This window comes from Caretta caretta, chromosome 17 (assembly GCF_965140235.1).
Source record: "Caretta caretta isolate rCarCar2 chromosome 17, rCarCar1.hap1, whole genome shotgun sequence".
NCBI classification, from domain to species: Eukaryota; Metazoa; Chordata; order Testudines; family Cheloniidae; genus Caretta; species Caretta caretta.
Genome location: NC_134222.1, coordinates 17,118,250 through 17,141,933, shown reverse-complemented (window position 1 = coordinate 17,141,933; position 23,684 = coordinate 17,118,250). Strand labels below are relative to the sequence as shown.

General features: G+C 45.4%; 1 protein-coding gene across 3 annotated transcripts in view; it reads left to right on the top strand.

Annotated features, from left to right (window-relative positions):
* The window catches only part of SPNS2 (SPNS lysolipid transporter 2, sphingosine-1-phosphate), a 176,803-nt gene that overhangs the window by 100,895 nt on the left and 52,224 nt on the right, over nt 1–23,684 (top strand). For all 3 annotated transcript variants that reach the window (XR_007353145.2, XM_048823826.2, XM_048823827.2), the window contains exons 4-8: nt 9,519–9,670; nt 11,948–12,014; nt 16,302–16,444; nt 17,775–17,927; nt 22,043–22,232. Coding sequence is in view for 2 of the 3 variants with exons in the window: in XM_048823826.2 (XP_048679783.1) it covers nt 9,519–9,670; nt 11,948–12,014; nt 16,302–16,444; nt 17,775–17,927; nt 22,043–22,232 (705 nt within the window). In the remaining variant the exon portion in view is untranslated. The remainder of the gene's footprint in view (nt 1–9,518; nt 9,671–11,947; nt 12,015–16,301; nt 16,445–17,774; nt 17,928–22,042; nt 22,233–23,684) is intronic.

The following is a 23,684-nucleotide window of genomic DNA, read 5'->3' as shown; positions in this document are numbered from 1 at the left end:
TTAGAGCAGGAGTAAATTACTGTATGTAAAAGCTGAGCCTGGGGGAGATTTGAAAGGGCTTCACCTGCTGGAAAACAGTGTTTTAGAGAGGGCTTTCTGTGCCACTGGCCAATCTGAGGCACATGGCTCTTCAGAAACACTCAAGCTGCTGGAGTGAGCAGGATTGAGACTGAAGAGGGGAGCGCAGAGCTGTACGCCTCATTAATTAGCATGCTGAGGATCACACTGAAGCACAGACCTCTTTAGATACCTGTACTCCAGCCTGGCTCCTTTTTTATCCTGTGCGTAAGGGTGTGCAAGGGGCTTGAGATTTACTATCACTCCGTGTGCTGAGCTTAATCTTAATGGCCCCACTTGTGCACCCTGCTGTTGTCCGTCCCCCCCAACTCCCCACACACACTTACTTGCAGGATTAAGCTTCACAGACTCTTGAAGCTGCAGGCGCTCTTTGCAAAATCAAACACAAGTTTCCTGCTTATTTTACCAGCTGCTCGTTGGGGGCTTGTCCACACACAGACTTGGGAACTGAAGTAACTGAATCAGTTTTAATCTACACCCTTTAGTTATTTCAATGCAGTCTGTGTGTAGACACTCTAATTTGGGAATAAACGTGTCCTCTTGATGCAATAGTGAAATAAGAGTGTCCACACACAGGCTTGTATTGAAATCACTAAAGGTATGGACTAAAACTAATGCTCAGTTTCTCCAGTTCCAGCGTAGATGAGACTGAAGAGAGAAGGAAGAGGACATGTCAAGTGTGTGTGTTGAGGGGGAGCAGGAAGAACGAGACCTGAGACTGAGGGCTAGATAGTTCACCTCCCTGAGAGACAGTAGTACGGTTGACAGAAGAATTCTTCCATCACCTCAGCACTGTCTACACTGGGAGTTAGGTCGGCTTACCTGCGTAGCTCATGGTGTGGGTTTTTTATGCTTCTGAGCAACATAGCTAGGTTGACCTCATTTTCTGGTGTAGACCAGGCCATAGTCACAGATGGAGGTGAAGAGCCATGAAGAAGGCGGGGAAGGACAAGTAGCTTGAGCTTGATGTGAAAGGTGAGAGGGGCCAGTGAGGAGGAGACTGCAGTACTTGAGACCAGAGATGACCTGAGGTGTGGAAAAGGATTTTTTCAGTAGAGGCTGAAGGCTGGACTGCACTACAAAATTAGGTGGAGTCAAACCAAACCCAAGCCCTGGTGGGGACAGTGCTAGGTCAACAGAAGATTTGTTCCATCGACCTAGCTACCAACTCTCAGGCCCTTCTGTCGCTGTCGTGTCTGTTCTACAGTGGCACGGGTGCAGCACTGTTAGTGTTCTGCATGCCCTGCGGGTATGTCTGTCCTACGGAGACCATCGCCGTAATTATGCCGGCATAGCCCTGAAGTGTAGACACAATCTCCATTGACAGAAGGGTTTGTTTTTTTTGTCAGTGTAGGAACAATACCTTCCTGAACCAAGTGAGCTATGTTGCCAAAAGCACTCTTCCATTGACCTTGCTGAGTCTACATGGAGGGTTGTATCGGCCTAGCTAGGTTGGTCAGTGCTATGGTTTTTTTGCGCCCTGGCCGACATAGCTAGGCTGATGTAACTTTTCTGGGCAGACTATGTCTCAAAGGAAAGGTCAGATTTTGGAGAAACTGAAACTAGGATTTAGTGACAGCCTGGATGGGGTGAGAAGGGTATGGTGAGAGAGGGAGGATGAGGAGTGCTGAAAACTACTTAATAAACCTAAGCTTGGAAGGAATGGAGTTTTATCAGTACATTGGTTGATTTCACCAAACCCACACAAACTGACCCAAAAAACAGTTCCTTTCGTAATCGTTGAAATGTACAGGAAGGCAAAGTAAGAAAAATGCTGCTTCAGAACGTCTTAGTTTCATGTAAAGATATTTACTGTGTATATTTTGATATGTGATGTTGGCAATTTGTGTTTTAATAACTATAAAGCTTTAAATTTTTGAATCTCAATATCAGCTGTCATTAATTGATTGTTTGACCCCCCCCAAAAAAATTTCCCACAAATGTGAAAATTTAAATCCATAAAAAATGTAAAAATGCTTAAAAATAAACATTGATATTATCTGTTGAAATTATTTCAAAAAAATTGAATTTTGCCAAGCCTAAATATACCAGATGGGAACAGAACTGGCAGCTGCAGTGAAAGCTTCCCCTAGGCCACTCTGTGAATGTGACTCATGTCTGATGAGAGCTGATTTGTAGGGGGGAGAGGGTTGTTTATAAGTGCATCTGCCAAGCAAGTGCCCATCACCCAAGCCTCTATGTGCCCTTGCAAGTCTAAGACAAAGAAGTGAATGCTGGTAAATTCATAGCTTTGCATCAGTGCTGATAACTCATAGCCTCAAACCACCCACACACACACACACCTTTGTCTTGTAACTTTGCATGCCTTAAGATCAAGCTCTGACGGCAGTTGCCAGCCTGCAAGAATAAAGGTCTCACTCTGGCTTCCACCCACCTATTACTCCTTGCAGGGTGAACTCCAACAGCCCTTCTGCTCCTGAGACCCCACCCCATTACCCCACAAATTCGTCTCACTCTGGCTTCCACCCACCTATTACTCCTTGCAGGGTGAACTCCAACAGCCCTTCTGCTCCTGAGACCCCACCCCATTACCCCACAAATTCATCTCCCTGAGTTCTTCACCACTAGATACTCAGACTTTGCCCTTATGGTTTGTCACACTCGAAGGAGTGAAACCTGCCCCAGTTATCAGTTCAGGGGGATACACTCATACAGTTTGCACAGTAGAGGCAAGCTAGTGGTAAAAAATAAACAAAAAGCTTATTTAATTGAAAAATCATAGATTCAAAGATGAAATAGTAAGGAAATATGTAAAATATGTAAAAGTTACACAGAAGATAAACGTGAAGACACATCCTCAGGCTTTATACTTCTATATTAGTTAAATTTCCTTTTCTAATACAGGTTACCTGTTGTGTCTGAACAAGTTCCTAGCATGCCCTCAGTCCTAGAGGGGAGCCAGTTTTTCATGGACAGCACCCTGCTTATATGCTGGCCCTCAGTTTCTGGCTTATCTTCCTGGCTCATTCAGACTTCGGCATCTGTGCTGGCACTCCCAACAAGGGGCTAGATGCCTCTTGTTAAGGTAGTTTGCATGGCATGGACATGTCTTCTTGAGGAGCTAGACAAAGATCTCCCAGTTCATAGATCCTGAAATGGCCATCAGATGATATTAAAATTCAGTCTCTATCGGCCTGACCTGTACATGTTCTACAGAAGACCCCATTCTCCCGGATTGTTCACAGAGCAACTTTCATCTTCACTAAATATCTTCCCCTCTTCATCTCCCCCAAAATGTTTTCTTTTTTAAATTAATTTGACAATGCATGAAATTGTAGGATAGAGCACTCTTGTGGGCAGGTGTATAATAAAGTTGAGGCACATATCATTGCCATTCCAAATCTAGATATGAATCCAGAATGTTCTGGGATGTTTGGATCCAGGATTTTTGTTTTATCCATTATTCAGTTATGGATTTCCAACACCTATAAAAGTTTTTGCGGGGTTCAGATCAGGAGTTTATTGTTAGGGCCATCTCTTCCACCATAAGCAACGACTGTCACCCCACCATGTCTCCAAAAATAACTTACAGCTGTCTCCAGTATCTACTCATCTTTCTCAAAGGGAGGATGTCCCTGTGCAGTTTGGAAACCCGCAGGTTCGTAAACATGATTCCGTCTTTGCAGGGGAGTTTAAAGAAATATGTCACCTGAGTTTGTCATGCCGCGTCATTGCTCACTTCTCCTAGGGAGTGTCTATTTATGAGCTCAAATTTGAACTGTGATTTCAGAGCTGCCAGTCCTATTAGTCACAGTACTGGTACTGGAGAAGCACATTGCTATTCTGGCTAGTATCATGATTTTGGAACGCCTTTGCATACCTACGGCAGAAGGTGTGGTATGTCAACTTCAATCATTAGAACCTAACACAGTGCTGATCTGTTTGGGAAAGCTGTTAATGGAACACAGCAGAAAGTGTTATTCGTCTGGTCAGAAAATACGGGTCCCGTCTGACTCCTCATGCTGAATTATGCCTCATGTGTATAATCATAATGCCATGTTAGCAACTCTCAGCAGTCCACGCCCTGGTTAAATGGAGCTGAGCCTCCTTTAAGGAAATTAAAAATGGGATCTTTAGGAGGTCAACTCTGTGTGTTTGTCAGATGGAAGAATATGTTCACATGTTGTAATTGATGTAGCTATACTGTTGCAATCCTGTGTTGTGGACAAGGTTGCACCAGTGCAAAACATGGATTGCACACCTGCAGTGCATCTATACTAGGGATTTTCACTGGTGCAGCCACTCCAATGTAGTCAGTGCTTAAAGTGTGCTAGGTTATGGGCCCAGCAAATAAAATTTCTCAAGCTCTGGCCAGGTTGCTGAGGGGCGCACATTTCAGCCCTGGCTGCTTTCCCCACTACCCCACCTCCTGGGGCAGAGCAGTCAATCAGAGCTGCTGCAGAAGTAGGCCGTGTTCTCCCCTCCTTCAGTCCCACCCCTACCGGGGACAGAACAGGCAGGGTGAAGAGGCCTAGGAGCTGCAGGAGGAACTGAGATGAGCCTGGGGTGCAGAATTGATGTGGTGATTAGGGGGAGAGGCCGTTGTGATGTCACTTCCATTTCTTTAGGAAATAATAGACACCCCCCCACACACACACATGCTTTTTTCAGACCACTTTAAGCACTGAATATAGTTAGACCGGCGCATATTTCCCTAATCTGGACAAGCCAATATTTCCTTTGTATTATGGGATGCTTTACAGCTACTTCAGATTCAGATGCTTAATGACCAGGCTTACGGATCACATGGCTCTCTAGACATGGCTGGTTCTTCAGCGTTTTATGCATACTTTGGCAGATTATAGGTTTATCAGTGGCAACTAATCTTGTAGAGAACTGTGGCCTAATTCCTTTTGTTAACTTATTTAAAGAGAAAGAGGTAAGATCACTATTAGACCTATTAAAACCTACATTACTCACTCAGTGGTCTGTGCCACTGGGCTAAATGTGTAATTAGGGGCTTCGTTCAAACATGATAAAAGGCAGTCACATGTACAGCTTAGTCAAAGGATGTCCTGGCCCACTGAATTCTGATGTGATGTGTGAGATCAGGAATAGAAACAGTATGAAGATGTTAATGTAAACCTCTTGTGTGTGTGCTACAGAAAATTGCAATGCCTTGGTGCCTTTTAAATACTGTAGAGTCCAATAATGAAGCCCTTACTGTTTTTTGCGGTGTGTGTTGTGCCTGTTTAAGAACTGAGTAAGGATTCGATTTGGTGTCTAGTTTTCAACAGGATTGTAGGGTTTGGCAGAATGGATCAGTCCAGGGACCTCTTAGCCCAGTGTCCCCTCTCCGTCAGCCCAGCTGAAGGTGCAAGAAACCCAGCAGTGGGCAGTTACAGGATAGCCTACCCCCAGAGAAAATTACTTGCCAGCCCCTCTTAGTGGTTGGCTTATGCCCTGAATCATAAAGATTTATACATCTTCTAAAACTCCTTTTTTTTTTTTAGTTACGACTATGTACAACCCTGTATTTCCAGCAATGGGATGTGTGGACAAAGCAGTAAAGCCCTGGGAACTTGGAGAAAGGCCACATTTTCCCTTAAAGAGACTGGAAGAGAAGAGCCAGGTCCACAGTTCCTGCCTTGCTGCCATCCATTCCACTGCCCCCTCTAGGTGGTACGCCCTGTGGTGACGTGGCTTTCAGGGGAGTGTCCAACAAGAGTGGCAGAGGCACCATATCTCTACCAGCCTTCATCCTTTCTCCACCATGTCAGCTTGTGGTGCACCTGAACCCTACCTTGCTGACGTCCCTTTGTGGTATAGAAAAGCTGAGCAGGGGGAATTCCAGGGGATTAGGCCTTGCAGATTGGCTGCTCCCTCTCCTGCTGTCTCTACCCCCACTTTGGTGCTTCTAGCGCCTTGGCTGGAATTGTGCTGGTCTGTCTAGGGCTTGAGAGTGCAGCAAATGGAGGGATGTGGATTTGCACACTGCATTCGCTTCTGGGGGATACATCCTCAGGTGCCAGGGGGGTCATTGGCAGACATGATGGGAAGCAATGGCAAACCCATACTCCCGAGTGTGATCATTAACCTTTATTGAAAATGTAGTGTTTGCTTTGTCCGTTCTTAAGTGTCCAAAAATTCCATCAAGTTGTCTGTCATCACTGACCCAGGGAAAAAAGCACCAAAACCTTGATGTTTCTGGTCTTAATTTGTATGCATATAAAATATGCTTAGGTGCTGAAAGCTGACTCAGGCTTTTAAAATCCCCCAGCACAATTAGAAGCGTTTGCACAGGGGAACAAATTATGGAAGAACTACGCAGTAATGTTTGAAGGAATAAACTTCTTTAATACATACCAATCCTTATTTGGGAAAGGGTAAAATTTGATTAACAATTCCCACTCTGCTACTCATGTTGTTCTCAGAGGCAGTTTGGTCCAGAGCAGACAGGGTGGCCAGGGTATGTGTCTCACTGTTCTGCCCAAGCCTCGGGGTGTGACAAAAAGGAAAAGCAACAGAAAGAAAGGGACTCAACCTAATGGAAACTATCCTGCCCACCCATGGGGAAGAGACATGCAGGTCTGAGGTCAGAATAGATGATCACGTGGTCCTTTCTGGCCTTTAGAATTATGAATGTATGTGTATGGTACGTCTCTTTATATATACTACATCTGTGGACTTCCTGTTGGTTCACTACATGCTTACATCTTTATATACTGCTTTTCTCTTATGCGAGTCTTATGTTGATCACCATCTAGTGTCAGAAATTCATCACTCAGGCCTGGTCTGCACCTAAAATTTTGGTCAACCTAGTTACATCATTTCAGATTGTGGAAAATTTTGCATCTTGTGCAACGTAGTTAATTGACTTAACCCCCACTGCAGACGCAGTTAGGTTGATGGAAGAATTCCCTTCCATCAGTGTAGGAAGCATCTGCGTTACAGTGGCACAGCTATGCTGTTGTAGTGTAGACATCTTCAGACTCTCAAAGCATGAGAGAGAGTGTGGCAGAAATACTGGAAAGGGGATTTGGCTCTCTGTGTGAGAATGAGTCCTGATGTGGATAGGCTACCAGGGGTTGCCGGTGTTTTCAGTGCACTAGGACGCCCAACGTTATCAATATTGGTGGAGCTGAGCTGGTGTTAACAACAGGGAGAAAGCTTTGCACAAGATTTGTAGGCAAGATTTGAGAGGTCACCATTGCTGTAGCAATGGTCAGAGTAAACCCCATGCAGAATGGTTATTGAGAATTGTACTTGTTGCTGTATCTCTCTGGTGGTATTTTCGTATAGATAAAGTTTTAGAAAGGTCCTGTATGTCAGCAAGATGGCCACTTTCCTGTCATGGTTGACATTTCATATTTACTGGTTATTGGTCTGGAACTGAGCCTCCTTAACCCCATCTCCATCGTATCTGAACCATGGTTGGTTTTGATTTTGCAACACCAGAAACCAGCGGATGAATGTGTGCAAACCGAAACCAGCGGATGAACGTGTGCAAACCAAAACCAGCCTCCAGTTTTGCCCAGTTCTAATTCTGCCTCACTAATGCATTCAGCATGTATATGAATAATGCTGCTTATCCCAACCACATTGGCTACCAGTGTGCCAGTCGCAGGCAGTGTATCTCCACAGCATTCCTGAATGGTTTAGCATTGGGCAATGGACCTAATTTAACTGGTTTGAGTCATGATATTGCCCTTTCTGCAGGCACCCACGTGCATCTGTTCAGTATGACAGGGCTAGAGGAGACATTTAATTATACCTGTAATTGCAAACACCCAGCAAGTTATAATTGCGTTCAGAAAATGCGTACCAAGGTAGAACTGGTGTCAAAATAAGCAGTTGATGGTGGCTGTGCAAGGCACTGTTAATGTGTTTAGAGGAAGCGCACGGGAGTTGTCTACCAGCAGGTGTATATATGGTAAAGCAGGTGCTTCAGCGCCCATCTTCTCAGCTCATCTCAGCAAGGACTTTGCATGGTTAGAGTAGGGAACCTGAGACCTGAGTTCCAATCCCAGCACTACTTGAGACTTGTGTGACCTAGGGCAAATTGCCCTCTCACTGACTCAGTTTCCCCTTTGTAAAGGGGGATCAATAATACATACTCACCGTTGCATTTGAGGAACGAGTGTAATCCATATGGCTCCAACTCTCCCAGGTGACCTACTGGCTAACAAAAGTGACAGTATATGGGGACCTGTAAGGGTTAGATATTTAAAATTTGGCTTTCCCCAGCCCTTTTCTTTGTCCTTAGTCGGCAGCTGCAATTAAGTGCTGTTGTATTTCTGCACCTGGAGTTGTTTCTGAGTGCAGCTCGCGTTGCTTCGATGCCTAAGTATTGATTGTGCTCGTGCATCAGGTAGTTAGGCGTCGAAGTGGCATAAACCGGGCTCGCAAACAGCTGCAGCCAGAAAGCTGCAAGCGTGCAGAGGAGCTTGCTTGAAAAGCAGGCGCGTACAGTGTCTTATACAATGTCAGGTGCGAGGGGAGCCACCAGCAGGAAAATACGTTCCCTTAGTTCCGCGACGTCGGTAGAAAATTCCTTTTCCTCTTCCATGCTGGCTTGCATTAGATTTCAGTTTGTTGCAGCTCACGTTTTCCTGACATATTCTGGTCTGTATTCAGTCTGCTCACGCCCACTGCTTGCAGAGAGTGCACTTGTTTCCAAGTGATTTCTGTTGCCGGATTTACGTTTGTGCAATGGGTACAATTGCATAGGATGTCCCTGAATCCGCTGTTGTTACTGATAAGCAGCACACTGACTGCAGACCTATATCAGTATAACTAAGTCACTCGGGGGTGTGAAAAATCCACACCCTTGAGCGATGTAGTTATGCCGATCTAACCCCCAGTATAGACAGTGCTATGTCAATGCGGGAGCTTCTCCTGTCCACATAGCTACCGCATCTCGGGGGGGTGGATTATCTATGCCGACAGGAGAAGCCCTTCCATACTTTTTGAAGAGTCTTAAAAATTGCACCAGGATTGACTTTTCAGCCCAGTGCTCTGTGGCAACTTGGATACAGAGGATTTATACACATCATTTAAGACCTCCAAATATGAGAGTCGTCATCAGCTCAGCTCCCCGCAAACCTTCTGTAGGGTTGCTCTGTCTATACCCATAAACCTCCTATGGTTGAGCCTCCCCCTGGGAGTGAAATGAGAATCTCCTGCTTCCCATTCTTTAACCATATTAGCTGCCAATGTTTGGAACATCTTCTGGAATGTCAATTAGGGCAAGGGTTTATTATTACAGTTATTTTTTAAAATATGTGTAAACCAGTACAGAAATATGGCACTGACATTTTCCCTGGGAACAGAAACACAAGGAGCAGTGGTAAGAGTGACAGTGGGATGAGGGGAGTAAGTGTTATCCATTGGTCACATGGGCTTGCATTTCCCTGTGGACTGTTTCATTATGAACCATTTTGAAGACTGATTAATTTTTTTCTTATTACTTCCCTCAGTATTTCTGGCTCCTCGTCCTTTCACGAGGTTTGGTCGGCATCGGTGAAGCCAGTTATTCCACCATCGCTCCCACCATCATAGGAGACCTTTTCACCAAAAACACCAGAACCCTCATGCTGTCTGTCTTCTACTTTGCAATCCCTCTTGGCAGGTAACCAGTCCACTGCTGTTCTCTTGAATTACCATACATCCGAAGCGGCTGACAAGAAAGACACATTTTCTTAGATTTGAATTGTTTTGTAAGGGAAGAGTTTGCAGACTGATGGCTAGAGTAGGGGCTGCTTAGAAGAAAGAGGTGCTTATACCTGTGTTGCCACTGATTCAGGTCCACGTTCGTTTAAGACCCTTGCCTGGAATAAAGGTGAGGTATTACTAATTAACAGAGCTGGATGAAAACAGAAAATAACTATTCAGCATATACGTTTTTGGAATAACAGCAATGTTACTTGTATAACTGATGAATAATATTATACCAGTTCTCTTAGTTGCTGTTTATATTCATTTGAGATATGGGCCTTTTTGAGTCAAGTTCCTCCAAGTTACCATATACTCTAGAAGAGTCATTAGGTTAAGGTACTAAGGGCTAAATGGTCAAAACTGTGCAAGTGTAATTGCAGGCACATCTCCCTAAGGCATGTGAATATTGGAGAGTGCAGGTCAGAGGCACAATTTAGCTCTTGAAATTTTGGCCTTTCCAAAGTATTCTTTAGCTTACATTCAAACTCCGACCTACTTGAATCTGCAAAATTTGGCTGAGACGCTCTAGAGGACCCAGTGGTTAAAACCACAGTAGCCAGTCTGTGGTAGTACTCCCACCATTGCAGCGACCACTGTGGGAAATTACTTTTAAAAGTCTAATGTAGACAAGGCTGAGGAGAGCTGCTGTAAGGAGCATTCACGCTTCAATTTACGCAGAGTCGTCTAGGACCATACAGCCCATAGTCTCCTGATGAATGTAACAGACAGACTCAGTCTTTGAGTAATTATTTCCCCTGGCACTTTCTTTCAATTGAGTTCCCTTATCAGCCCAGTGCAGTATCTGATTGCTGGGACTAGAGAGATCCTGTATGTTTTACAATGGTTGACCCTGCATTGTGAGGTTGTAGACAGGGTGGGCTCAGACAATGTGGATCCAGATTCCCAGAAGCAGATGACTTCCTCTGAAGAAGTGGCACAGTAAGTTCATTTCCAGAAAGGGAAAACCTGGACAGCAGTTAACTCCACCATTGCAGTGAAAAACATCTGGATTAGGGTGGCGATACGCCAACTAGAACTTACTGTAGTAACCTTGAAACAAAAATTGAAACATTCTTTTGCTCTTCAGGAAGAAGAAATGGCTGGTCCTTAACTAATGGAAATAACTTTTTCTAAACAGCCCTCGGAAACTGAACACTTAAGTAGAGAATTGAGCTGAGCAGTGGTTGGCAACAAGTCAATTCCTTCCAAAGACAAACATGCTTGATAATGGCAAATGGCTAGAAATGGGCCCCAGTTGCCCCATCTGGCTCTGGACCTGATTTTTTCCAAAGTCTAACGGAGTTTGGATCCGTGGTTTGGTTTTGGAGCCATATCTGTGAATGGCTCAGTACCCGAATGGTATTGATGGTAACTCAGGTGCCTTCATGGCTTAGAAAGCTGTACAATAAATGTGTCTGGCAACAGCCAGCCGCCCTGGAACAGCTCTGGTAGCTTTTACCCAAGGCAGCCTTTGCGCTGAATGCTGGCATTTCCGAAAGATGGATTTCGTGCCTGTTCGTTTGTTATAGGGAAGCATCACTGCGGTTCACCAGTTGGACCACTCAGCTAGAGCTGCCTTTTATTACCTGATCATAATTCTGTGATACCTGGCTGAAAGTCTGCTGGTTTCTCTAACCTCCTGACAGGTTTATGATGTTCGCCTATCAGCCCTATGTGCTTGTTCTTCCAAGATTTTTGGTATGAACTTATAAAAAACAGTCTCTTGATGCATATTTGGGAACAACTGCTGTTAAATTAACAGATGGCATTTAAATGGTTTGGTGCAGTATAAACTTGATGGCACTTCTTATTAATTCTAGGTCTGGGCCCAAAAACACAGGTGCTCAGCTTATTGCAGTGATTGGTGTGATGTAGGAATCTGAATGGGACAGTCTTTGGATCCTAGGGCTTTGTTTCAACCCCTTACAGGGCAAAGGGCCTGCAGTGAAGTTCAGATCAGTAGCTAAATTTCCATCAAACTAGAGGATATTTGGTCCCGTCATGTTGTTAGAAGTCACATGTTCTCCACTTTTTCTGCTTTTAGTGATGCTTACTCTTGTCTCTGCAGGAAAAGGGTACTTGCAGACTCAGCAGCTGACCATGACTGTTTGTCTGCATTTCACGTTCTTTGAGAACAGCTACACCGATAGCACTTTATTAAAACTGGCTCCCTTCTTTGTACTTTTTGCAGTGGTTTGGGATACATCACTGGATCAAGCGTGAAGCAAGTAGCAGGAGACTGGCATTGGGCATTGCGGGTAAGCACCTGTCTCATATTCAATAAGTCTGTTAAAATATCCCTCGTGAACTCACACACACAAATGTTAGAGCTGGCCAGAAAACAGGTTGTAACTTTCATGAAAACTTTCTGAAAATTTCCAGCTCTTCAGCTGGTCAAAAATTTTGAAATATAAAATTTCGTTGTCATTTTTCATCAACATTTTGCCAACAAATGGACAGAATTTTTGCAGTTTTTCAGGTGGGTGAAATTTCCATCTTCTTTTCCCCCAGCAAAACTGAAAATTTCCAACATACTCCAATAAGCTGGCACTTGTCATTGTCACAGACTTTATCCCATTTCAAAAGAGGATGGTGCTACCTCACCAAGTTTTATTCTGCTTTACATAATCCGTGGGCAGCACCATCTTCTGACTGAACAGTATTTAACGGTTTGAGGTTGAGGGCAGAAGAGGACTTCTAGGCAGGGCAGGATTAAAAAACTGGAGCACTGGAAAGATACGTGTACAGATATTAAGCATGTAGCAGATTAAACGTATGCAGCTCCTGGACGAAAAGGGAAAGGTGTTCATTGTTGGTTCTTTGTGCTTGTTTCCCTGCCTGGGAGTAGCGTATTTCCAATCACTTCATTATCAGTTGACAGTAGTTTCTTGATGGGCTGGGGAATAGGAGGAACCTTAAATCAACTCTGTAGCCTTTCAGTCCCCTGCTGTCAAGAAACTCCTGCTTTGAGGAAAAAACACTTTGTTCCAGTTTCCGCTTGTTTTTCTGCCCAGAGACACTCAGTTTCCTTCTATTTTAACCTCTAGGGACCTTGATAAATGTGTTGAAAAGATAATAAACCACACACACACAAACACATACACACACAGCGATGTCTTGAAATTGCTGGCAGGAAATGGCCCAGCAAACCTGCTTTCTGGCCTTTGACAGTCTGGCCAGCACGGGGTTGAGTGAGATGCTCTCTCAGGGCTGGCAGTTCCTGAAGGCAATTAATTGCATGAAGCTCGTGCCAATGCAGTTTATAACAGCAGGTGCTGAAATACGTGGATTCCCTACCTCAAACAAACGGCTTTTTTTGGCGGCTGGAAATGAGAAGCGAAGCCAGTAAAGTCACCGGGAATAGTCCATCAGCAGCCAGCTGAGTGGGGAGCAGATTCCAACCAGGAACCTAAAATGAAAAGAATTAAGTGTAATGCCATGAAGTTTCAGACCAGAAAATTGGCCATCTTACCTAAAGGCAGGAATGCTTTAAGGGTGAAGCTGACTTCTGAGCAGAGGAGCAGCGCTAGGCCTAAGCCCCTTACTCAACCCATTGTGCTTAAATGAGACTGACGTGTTACATAGGATCATGCTGGTCTAGTACATCAAGATGAAAGGCACCCTAAGGCCATAGTTCTCAACCTTTTGGGGCTCAGGACCCAGCTGTAAACCTTGATGGCATGACCCAGGATATAGCTTTAGTGCCAAATACATCCGGCTTAGGAAATATTTCATACCCACGATATATAGTATACACATTAACACAATAAATGCTAAAAAAGTACACTTACGCATACTATAGTGGCGGCTCCTGGCTGGGCGCAGCTCCCCGCTCCAAGTGTTGCAACCTCTGGGGTCACAGCACTGCTCAGATTTGGGCCAGCCCCCTTAACAGGGGGCTAGCCAGGCCAAATCTGTGCGAGTGGTGTTGTGACTTGGTGCACGGTATCAAAACATCACTCACTCAAATTTGGCCCAGCTAGCCCCCTATCATCATGACAGAGGGTGGCTGGGCCAACTCTGAGTGGCACTACAACCATGTGGACCAGGTCGCAAGGCCCAGAGTGGGGTGCCGAGCCCAGTCAGTCCTGAGGGACCGAGGCCACCACTGCAGGGTGATTGTGAGATGGGCTCTGTCTGCAGCCCTCCCCAGGGCCACCCAAGTGACTCCTTGACACATTCCGGAGACCTAATTTTGGGTTGTGACCCACAGGCTGAGAAACCTTGCTGTAAAGGCCTAACGGTATTATTTGATGCAGGAAGTTGCCATTAGCTCCCTTCTCTTCAAGTGAGATCTCCACCTTTGTTTCTGGCAAGAATCTTTCTGGGCTCCTGTGCTTGTAGATCCCAGGCTCCCTGTGCATCAGTCTCTCCATCATGTTCTATGCAAACATCACAACAAATTGCCAGTGATAACCTGACTGTACAAAACACATGAAAACTATCAGGAGACGTTGGTCTGTCTTTTGGTCTTGTCTACATGGGGACACTTATGAAAGTTAATCCAAATTTACTAAAGGTATGAATTTAAAATGCATTAGTTAAACGTCATTAACTCACAAATTAATTAAACTGAATCAAATAAAGACTACTTGAATTCTGAATAGGAGAAGAGTTTCAAGTGGTTTAATTCATCCACTTTCAATTCACATCTTAAATTAATTCAGATTAATTTTCTTGAGTGTCCTCATATAGACAAGCCCTAAATCTAGTAGTGTCAAGCCCTAAATTTAGTAGCATCGTGAGTGTAATTGCTTATTTCCTAGGTGTGTTGCTTCACTGTGTCACCTCTTGTGATCTCACCAGATCTCCTAATCTAGGCAGGGTCACGTTGATCAGTACTTGGATGAGAGACCCCAGAAGAAGAACCAGAGTGTTTGTAGAGGTGCTTCGTAGGAGGCAGTCTTCCCTCTGGTTCAGTAACAATTCCAGTGCCCCAGTAGAGTGCCAGAGGATGCTGTGTTGCTGGAGGAGCTGGTCTTTCAGATAAATAAAACAGAAGTCAGGAGAACCTGGAGTCCTTTAGGATTCCATGGCACTTTCCACCAGAGTTAGGGGCATTGTATCCTGGACAAATTTCAGCTAAGTTACTTTCATTCTTCCAGCCATAAGTTCCTCCTGTCATTTCAAGCTGAATGAGGTATTTTCCTTAGTTTTCTGTCTTGAAATCATAGAATCTCAGGGTTGGAAGGGACCTCAGGAGGTCATCTAGTCCAACCCCCTGCTCAAAGCAGGACCAATCCCCAATTTTTGCCCCAGATCCCAAATGGCCCCCTCAAGGATTGAACTCACAACCCTGTGTTTAGCAGTCCAATGCTCAAACCACTGAGCTATCCCTCCCACCATGTTTTAAGTTTCCTCTTTGCAACCAAACTGGGACCTGCCTTCTGTTGGGCCTGCAGGTTTGCGTTGCACGGGTAGGTTAGGTATTCTGAGGCACCACTACTCAGACTGGAGCCTACCGTGCATTTGGCTGGCACAGAATTTGTATGTAAAAATTGCAGCAATCAAAAGGGAGGCCTCAGCCTTATTGATAACGTCCCCCTTTAGGGAATGTCTGCCCAGCAGTGAGCCTCCCAGCGCAGGTCAACAGACTTGGTCTAGGGGGCTTTGCACTAGCATCCTACAGATAGCTGCATAGACAGCACTCTGGACCTGTGGCTCCGGCTGGAGCTTGGGCTCTGAAGCCCACCCCCATCCCCAGGCGTCCGAGCCTGAGCCACAACTTCAAAGTGCTGCGTACGCAGCTATTTCTCCAGCGCTTGAGCGCACCCTGCGAGCACGAGTCCGTCGGCCCGCACTGGGTGGCTCGCTGCTGCAGGCTGGGTAGATGTACCCGTTGCGTCCTAGTGCCCTGTTGAACAGCGATGTGTTGCACCCTGGTGATGACTGAATCTCAGTAGTAGACAGGTGGTTCGGTTTTATAGCTTGTGAAGCCTCCTGGGATCCTTTGGATGATGCAAATCTTCTCTAGTCATTGGAGTAGTGGACTGGAAGTCAGGAGACCTAATCCTCGTGAGCCTCAGTGTCCTCTTCTGTTTTCCCCCCACTCCATCTTGAATGCCCTATGCAGGGAGCAGTCAGGAACTGGCTGACAATGGAAAGCCAGAGGTGGGCAAGGGGCATGTGCACACAGAGGAAAGTACGGGAAAGGTCAGAAAGTGACTCCCAACATTCAGAAAACCTTTCCCCTTCCTGGCATACCACCCCAGCTACCCTTCAAATACTTCTAGGAATTAGCCAATCCCCTAGCCCACCTGGGAGTAAGCTGGCTTCCTAAGGGTTAAATGTCACAGAAGATGAGCTGGGTACAGCAGTAACACAGAATGCGACCACCTTAATCACAAGCATCTCCAAAGCTGAGCTACAAGAGTAAGTAAGAGTCTTGACAGAGAGGAGCAGATGCGGCAGTGGGTTCATGCAGATTCGGACCAGATGTAAAGAATCTGGCCACTGAAATGAAACTAATGCAATCTGTTTCTTTTTGACTAGCCATGGTAACCACTGGCAACTTCCTGTGCTGATTCCCAGGTCCTCTTTTCCAGGTATCTCCACTCCTAGGCATGATAACGGGGACACTCATCTTGATATTTGTACCTGCTGCTAAAAGAGGCAACGTGGAACAGCTGGGGGGACAGCTGAAGGCTCGGACTTCATGGCTAAGAGACATGAAGGCACTGATCAGAAAGTAAGAGAGCTCTGCTAAAATGCGCTTGGCCTTCAACTCTCAGCCTGGGAGTGAGCTAGCTTTTGCCGGTGGCAATGCTCGATTTGCAAGCGGCAATGCTCAAGGAGCAGCAGAAAGCACGATCCTTGGGCCTGAGAAAGGAAGCCACAGTTGTATTTTCACTAGGAATGGGCCCCAGTTAGAATCCAAATTTGGATCTACCCTGTCCAAGGTTCAGATTGGAGGGTTTTCTCGGGTCCATATCTGGTTCTCGCTTCAGGGAAGCTCAAGTGTGGAAGTGGAAACATATGAAAGAGCAAATGGTGTTACTGGCTTTCTGCCCTTTTTTCTGTCTTGATGGGCGCCAGGAAAGGAGACACCTTCCTGAGGAGGGGGGGAAATGAAACGTCATAGTGAATTTTGAGGAGCAGATATACAAATGCCTGCCCTTGCTTGCAGGTATACCCATGCTTACACAGTTCCACATGCCTATGCACCCACACTTGCACAGTGTCAGTCATTCTGCTGCACGCGCTGTCAGGGTGTTTCTGCGACTGCCTCTGAGCACGTCTCCATTTACCCGCAGATTGCCCATGGAGTTCCAAAGTGGAACTTGCGCGTGATCTTGTTCCTTCTGACAGTACTGACTAGTGCATCTTCCCGGTGTTGTCAGCAAGAACAAGGGTGTTCGGACACGTGGTTATGGTTAATTCACAGCTGTCTCCATGGGGCTTACCCTCATATCATTTGAATGCCTGGTAATCCAAACGGTAATGACGCTACTCTTCCAGTGAGGCAGGGTCACTCAGATGGGGAGAATGGCATTTGGAGCAGGCAAGTAGGCATGATGATAGGACTAGAGGGAGGGCATCCTGATGATTGAGTGCTGACTATATTACTTGATGGTCACATGGCACTTTGTGGATGTAAAGTCCTGTCCAGGAGGTGAGACGTATTGTTACTGTCACAACATAGTGTGTTAGAAATGTACTCTGGGCCTGATTTTCCATCACCTTGCACCATTGTTGCACCTGTGCAAAGTTAGTGCAAAACAGTACTGCACCGAAGCCTGGTAAAATTTTACACCTGCTTTGCACTGATGTAAATAAATGCAGAGGCAAGCTCCAACAGAAAGTACTGTAATTATATCATCTGAGCCTATTTGAGCAGCTAGTGATTTGATCTTTGCTCTAGGGATGCTCTGGCTTATGAGTTTGGGGCTGAGCTGATGCTGTTTTCTCTGTTGCTGCCTCCCATGGCCATTATTCCTTCGGGGTTTCCCTACTGCAGGGATAAAGCAGTTCTGGACTTAAAATTTCCCCTTGGATTTTTCTCTCTTGCATCTCCACAGCCGCAGCTATGTGTTCTCATCGCTGGCCACGTCTGCCGTTTCCTTTGCCACAGGGGCACTGGGCATGTGGATTCCCCTCTACCTTCACAGGGCACAAGTTGTGCAGAAAACTGTTGAGACTTGCAGTTCGGAGCCCTGCGGCACAAAGGACAGGTAAGGCTCATCCTGTGCTATTGTAAAGGGGGGCTTTCCTATTGCAGCCGACATTCAAACTTACAGAGCTTGGGCTTAAGAGAATGAAATCCATTGACTAGGATCCCTATAACTTCCTGTTGCCCTTTGCAAAATGATAGGAAGCACTGGGGTTTAAATCCAGAATTTATTCTTTGCTGCTGCAGCTGATCCCTTCCTCGCTACTGGACATGAACTTGTAGTGAAGCTGGAATACTGGGCAGGTGAGATCAGGGAAGAAAGATGGCTTTGTAACTTAGGCACAGGACTGAGAGCCAAGAGATCGCAATTCTACTCTGTCGTGGCCACTGATTCCCAGCACGATGTTACCTGGGGATGGGGCTTCTCTGTGCCTGAGCTTCACCATCTGTAAAGTGGATGTACTATCTGCAGAGGGGCTAAGCCGTTTAATTGATTTGTATGTATATAGCGCTTGGAAATCTTCCATGGAATGCAGCACACTGTGATGTCATAAGTAGTAGCTTATGACCTCACTGCAGGATCCAGCAGAAGATGGTTGCTGTGGCGAGAGAGGAGGCTCTTATCGTGGCTCACATTTCATCAGCGATAGCAGGGATTGGGCTGGCGTGGTGGCCAAAGTTCAGGATTCAGTTTGGTTGTTCTCCCTCTAGGAGCCAGCAAGGGAGTGCCCTTGTGGCCATGTACTCAGCCCCTGTGGTTCGTGCACCGCTCCTCTGCCCGATGCACCATGTGCTGTAAACATCTTTGACTGGATGAAGGGCTTTGGGGGTCCTTTATGAGTTGAAGAGAGATCCCAGACTTGCAGGGGAAGTATCGAAAACTGGTTTTGCCTGTTACTGTTTTCATATAAAGGCTCTTGGTTTGAACGTGCCCCAGGGTGAAATATTCTCTTTAATAATACTGTAGTGCTGACCCTAAGGCAATGAAGAGAGAAGGTCTGTGGGTATCAGACTGAATAAATTTCCCTGCCATGCTGGAGTAGCTTAATACCGAAGAGGAGTATTAGTAATTACCTTTCATCCTGAAGATATCTTAAGCTCTTGATGGTGTGTGTATGCTGGTATCGCTCATGTGCTACTAACATGCAGCCGCTTCTGAAGTAGATTGCAGCAGTAGGACAACATTACAGTACGTTATTTGGGAAGAATAAAATCACAGAAGTGCAGAACTGAAAGTCCTACTTATCTAGTCCGGTCCGCATCACGGAGGAAGGACTACATATTATCGAGACTGTCCCTGACAGGTGTTTGTCTAACCTGTTATTTAAAAAACAGTGAATAACTGCCGAGTTGCAGGGGGAACTTGGGTAGTAAGAACACAGTTACCAGAGTTGGAAACTGGCCATCACACCAGAGTTAATGTGAGAGTTGATTGGGAAATCATTATTTTTTCCCCATACAGAATATTTGGAAAAATGATTTTTTTTTTCACTTTTGTCACAATCTCTTGACTTTCTCAAGTTTTTTGGGAAATAAAAACCTGAAGATTTTTCAACAACTGAAAGTTTTAAATCAGAACTTGAAAACTAGCTCAGTTATTCAACAAAAACCTGAGAATTTTGAATGAAAATGGAATATTTTTCAGATACGTTGCATTTTAATTTTTAAAAATGGTGGAAATTTTTTGATCAGCTCTAGTTAATACCCTTAACATGTGCCATGAAATCTCTAACAGCCTGAAGTGCCTCTTTCACTAATCTTACATTAAATTACTTAAGGATTGCCCTACCAGGATACCATTGTCCTCTGGTCCTTTAAGAGCTAGTACTTTGTTACTACTTTTGATGTGTATCCACCACGGCAGTGGGGGAGAGCGTGGTAGCTGTGATGATGGGAGAAGAAAAGTAAGGTTTGGGTCCTACTGGCTTTGCTAATGTATAACAGAAGGCTCTTGCTCCATTCTGTTTTGCTTCACGTTGCACCTGGGTCTCTTCTTTCAGCACCATTGATGGAACGTTGCTTTGTGTTGTCTCTGGTTATATTTTGCATGAAAGGTGCTCAGAAGCTGATGAAAGCATTGTTCCGACTGGGTTAAAATTGTAGGAAGGCATCCTGTTGCCAGCTTTTTGACTTTGTACTGACTATAGAAAACAAATATTAGGAAAATCCACCTGTCTAAGCGAATATCATATCATAAATTAACTGCCAAGAGTGGTTAATCCAGCAGACTCAGTCCATCCTGCAAAAATGTCGCTAGTGGAGAAAGCAGCCCCAACAGCCTGCCCATCTCTCGTTCATAAAGGGAGGTTTTCTCCTCCTACAGTTTTAGCTATCCTGAAGCATCATGGCCATTACCGCAAAGACTGTTGTGTTCCAGATCATGCACACAAGATGCAGAGCACCTGGGCTATGAACAGACACTCCTTTACATGTTGACAAATAAATAGCAAATCTGTAGTGCAGCAGCAGAGGAGTCAGTTTGGATGGGATTTCACAAGGACCAAAGGGAGTTAGGAACCTAACTCCCTTTGAAATTCAATGAGCTTTGAGTGTCTAACTTCCTTTACACTCCTTCGCACTCACCCTGCCTTTTACTTGGATGATACGTTCGACCCACAGCATAGGGGGAGGAGCTGAGGGCTCCAGTGGAGTAGTGATTCCTAATCCATCATCAGCCTGTTGCTTGCTTGTTTCTCATGCCATAATGTGGCCGCGTTTGAGCTGGCAGGGGGCATTTAATATACTGTCCATTCCCTCCCCATTCCCAGTTAAGACAGAGTTCCTTGCATGATACCGTTGTAAAGCCGCACTGGTCTCAGCTCCGCGCGCAAAACTCTGTAACAGGACAAGAGACTGAAGAAGAAAGCGGCTTTGGCACTGGACTCTTAGGGCTATGTTTTCAAACTGGCCACTTAAGTTGCACGCAGCTCACCAGTAATGGCTGCTGTACTTTAGAGGGAGCTAGAAGATAACCTGTTGACAGGCAGAGACAGTGGTAAAGATTGCAGGCTGGAATTAATTAAGGGCAGATCCAGGAGTGCTGTGAGGCTGCCGGGTGTGCCCACTCTGCCCTTTCTGTGTTAGCTTGGGTCTGAAATAAGCTGCTCCCCTGTTCTACTCTGAACTCTGCGTCAGACTAACTGTGCACGAGGCCCCTGCTGGCTCCCCACAATGGACACCTATTCCGTTCTTTCCTCACGTGCAAACATGACATTTTCCAAAATTTTCCCATGCAGACTTTGCAAACATGGTTTGGCAACCAGTTTTGGAACAAGTGGCCTTCTAGTTTTTATGGTCACCGTGGCATTCCCAGTTCCTTGGTAGTCCAGGAATTTGCCACAGGTCACGAACTAGAAAGCAAGTTACAGATTTTCAGTGTTGCCAATGCCAAAAGCACTCAAAAACATGAGTCAGGTGTCAGAAAATCCGGAGACGGGCTTAAAAATCCCAACGAGAATTTTGTTCAAATGATGATCTGGAGATTGTTTTATTTCCCTTCTTTTTTTAGTCACCAGGGCGTAAGGTGCAGTCCTGATTTTTTAAGCACCCTTACTCCATCCCTGCCAGTGGGCCCGTGCCCCTGCCAAAATGACCGTGAACGTGTGAGGTCCTGTTGTGCAGAGGATGCCATTTTGTTTCTTTACAAGTACTGGACCAGCGTTTCGCTGCGTTCCGACCGAGCCCATGTTAAAATCTCAAGCTTTTCTCTGCAGCCATGCAGGCGAGAAACTTTCCCCCCAATCAAATGAATCCAGCAGCTGAGGCTTTGAGAATAACATCTAATATCACAAGACTTGTAATGAAATCATGAGAATTGACAACACTGAGAATTTGCCCTGCTGTAGTGCTGCTTAACACCCAGATGCATAAGGCAGGCTTAGTCAGGTGCACTTCGTATGAAATTCACCCCTGTTCAGAGAGCCAGCTGAAGGCCCCATGCACCTCCTAAGTCCCATTTAGGTCCATAGCCCTTTGAGCTGGGGGCACCTAGTATGCCTTTCTTTTCTTCAAGGAAAATTGACAGTGACAAAGACTGTATTTCTTAAATCTGCAAAGCCAGAGAGTGAAGTTCAGATCCCATTACCCTGTATTTTCCCAGCTTGTTTGTGAATAAAACTTGTCCACATTAGTGTGTCAGTGAACAAATAACCCTCTCTCAATATTTTGTTTTAACAGTTTGATCTTCGGAGCAATCACGTGCTTCACTGGTTTTCTGGGCGTGATCACAGGGGCTGGGGCAACCAAATGGTGCCGGTTAAAAACCCAGCGAGCTGACCCCCTGGTCTGTGCCGTCGGCATGCTAGGGTCAGCCATCTTCATCTGTCTGATCTTCGTTGCTGCCAAGAGCAGCATTGTGGGAGCCTATGTAAGTATAGTGCATTCTCTGAATACGCATATGCCATCTCACGTGTGCCCTGTCCACCAAACTTCTTAACAAATCGGTGTGCATCTTTCCATGCAGTGGGGCTGAGACACTGGTTTGTACGTGCCTCTCTTCTGCTTGACCTTCCTTCTTTTGCTCACTTCCATCTCAGCATTACCATGCTCTGTTTGGGGGCAAAACAGCATTGTACCGTTTTCACCTTTCCCATCAAAATCTCACCAATAAGTGCTGTAGATTAGACACAGGGATATAGCTCATGTGCAGAAATCCATCGTTCTCCTCCTTTGTTCTGCTTTAGCCAGGTAAGGGCATTGCCTTAGTCCAGAATGCCAGTACCGGGAAATGTCGGTCACTTTTATTATGAAAGTTCTGTCATTACCATGTAGTTAAATTTCAGTTGCACTGAGGCTATCCTTTTTGAAACCGGTAATTACCTTTTAATTCCTGAGACTGGACAGTTTGCTGCATGACTGAGAATAATAGAGCAGATACGTGTATTATTATCTATTTTTATTACCATAAGGTCTAGGAGCCCTAGTAATGAACTGGAGGTTCATGGTGCTAGACACTGTGCAAACACAGAACAAAAAGATGGTCCCTGCCCCAAAGAGGTTACAATCTAAGTATGAGACAACAGGTGGATACAGACAGATGGGGATACAAGGAAACAATGAGGTAGTGCATAATGAAAAGGCTACCAGAGGGGTAGTAAGTAAATCAGTCATGCAGTTCACTGGACATTTGGAAGCATTAGTGGTAATTACATAGTGAGAAGTGTGTGATTACCAGAGATGGTTGGGAGTTTTTCAGCGACATGTTTTTTTCGTTGGAAATGCTAATTTGTCAAAACCAAAACTTTTCACAGAAATGGTCCAGGATGGTAGTGAAGAAAGATTGAGATTTCAGTCTAGCCAATAGCCTGCGGGGGTAGTGCACTTGCCTGGGATGTGGGAGACCCAAGTTCAAGTCCCTCCTCTGAATCAGGCAGAGCAGAAATTTGAACCTAGCTACAGTACCCCGCATCCTGAGTATCTGCGTCTCCCACATCCCAGGCAAGTGCCCTAACGTCTGGAGTGGGTGGGTGTGTCAAAGCTTTGAAAGGTCCTGTTTTCACTCTGATACAGAACAAAAACAAATATTGAAACCTCAGAATTTTTCACGAAGTGGAATTCTTGTTTTCTGGACAGTGTCTGTGATTACACAACAGCTGCAATAGCGCTGTACTGTAATAAAGTGTGACCAGGTACACTTCAGACTCCCACGCAGAATCCTTCATTTCTTTTGTCGTCTTTCCCTACTGTGTGCAGGCTGGCCTAGGGGAGGGACTCCTATCACAGTCCAGTCCCAGGTCTGGATCTTGCTTTTAACACAGGAGAATGGAAATCCTGGGCAGTGAAACAGATCCCAGTTACATTAAACCCTAAAGCCCTTGTG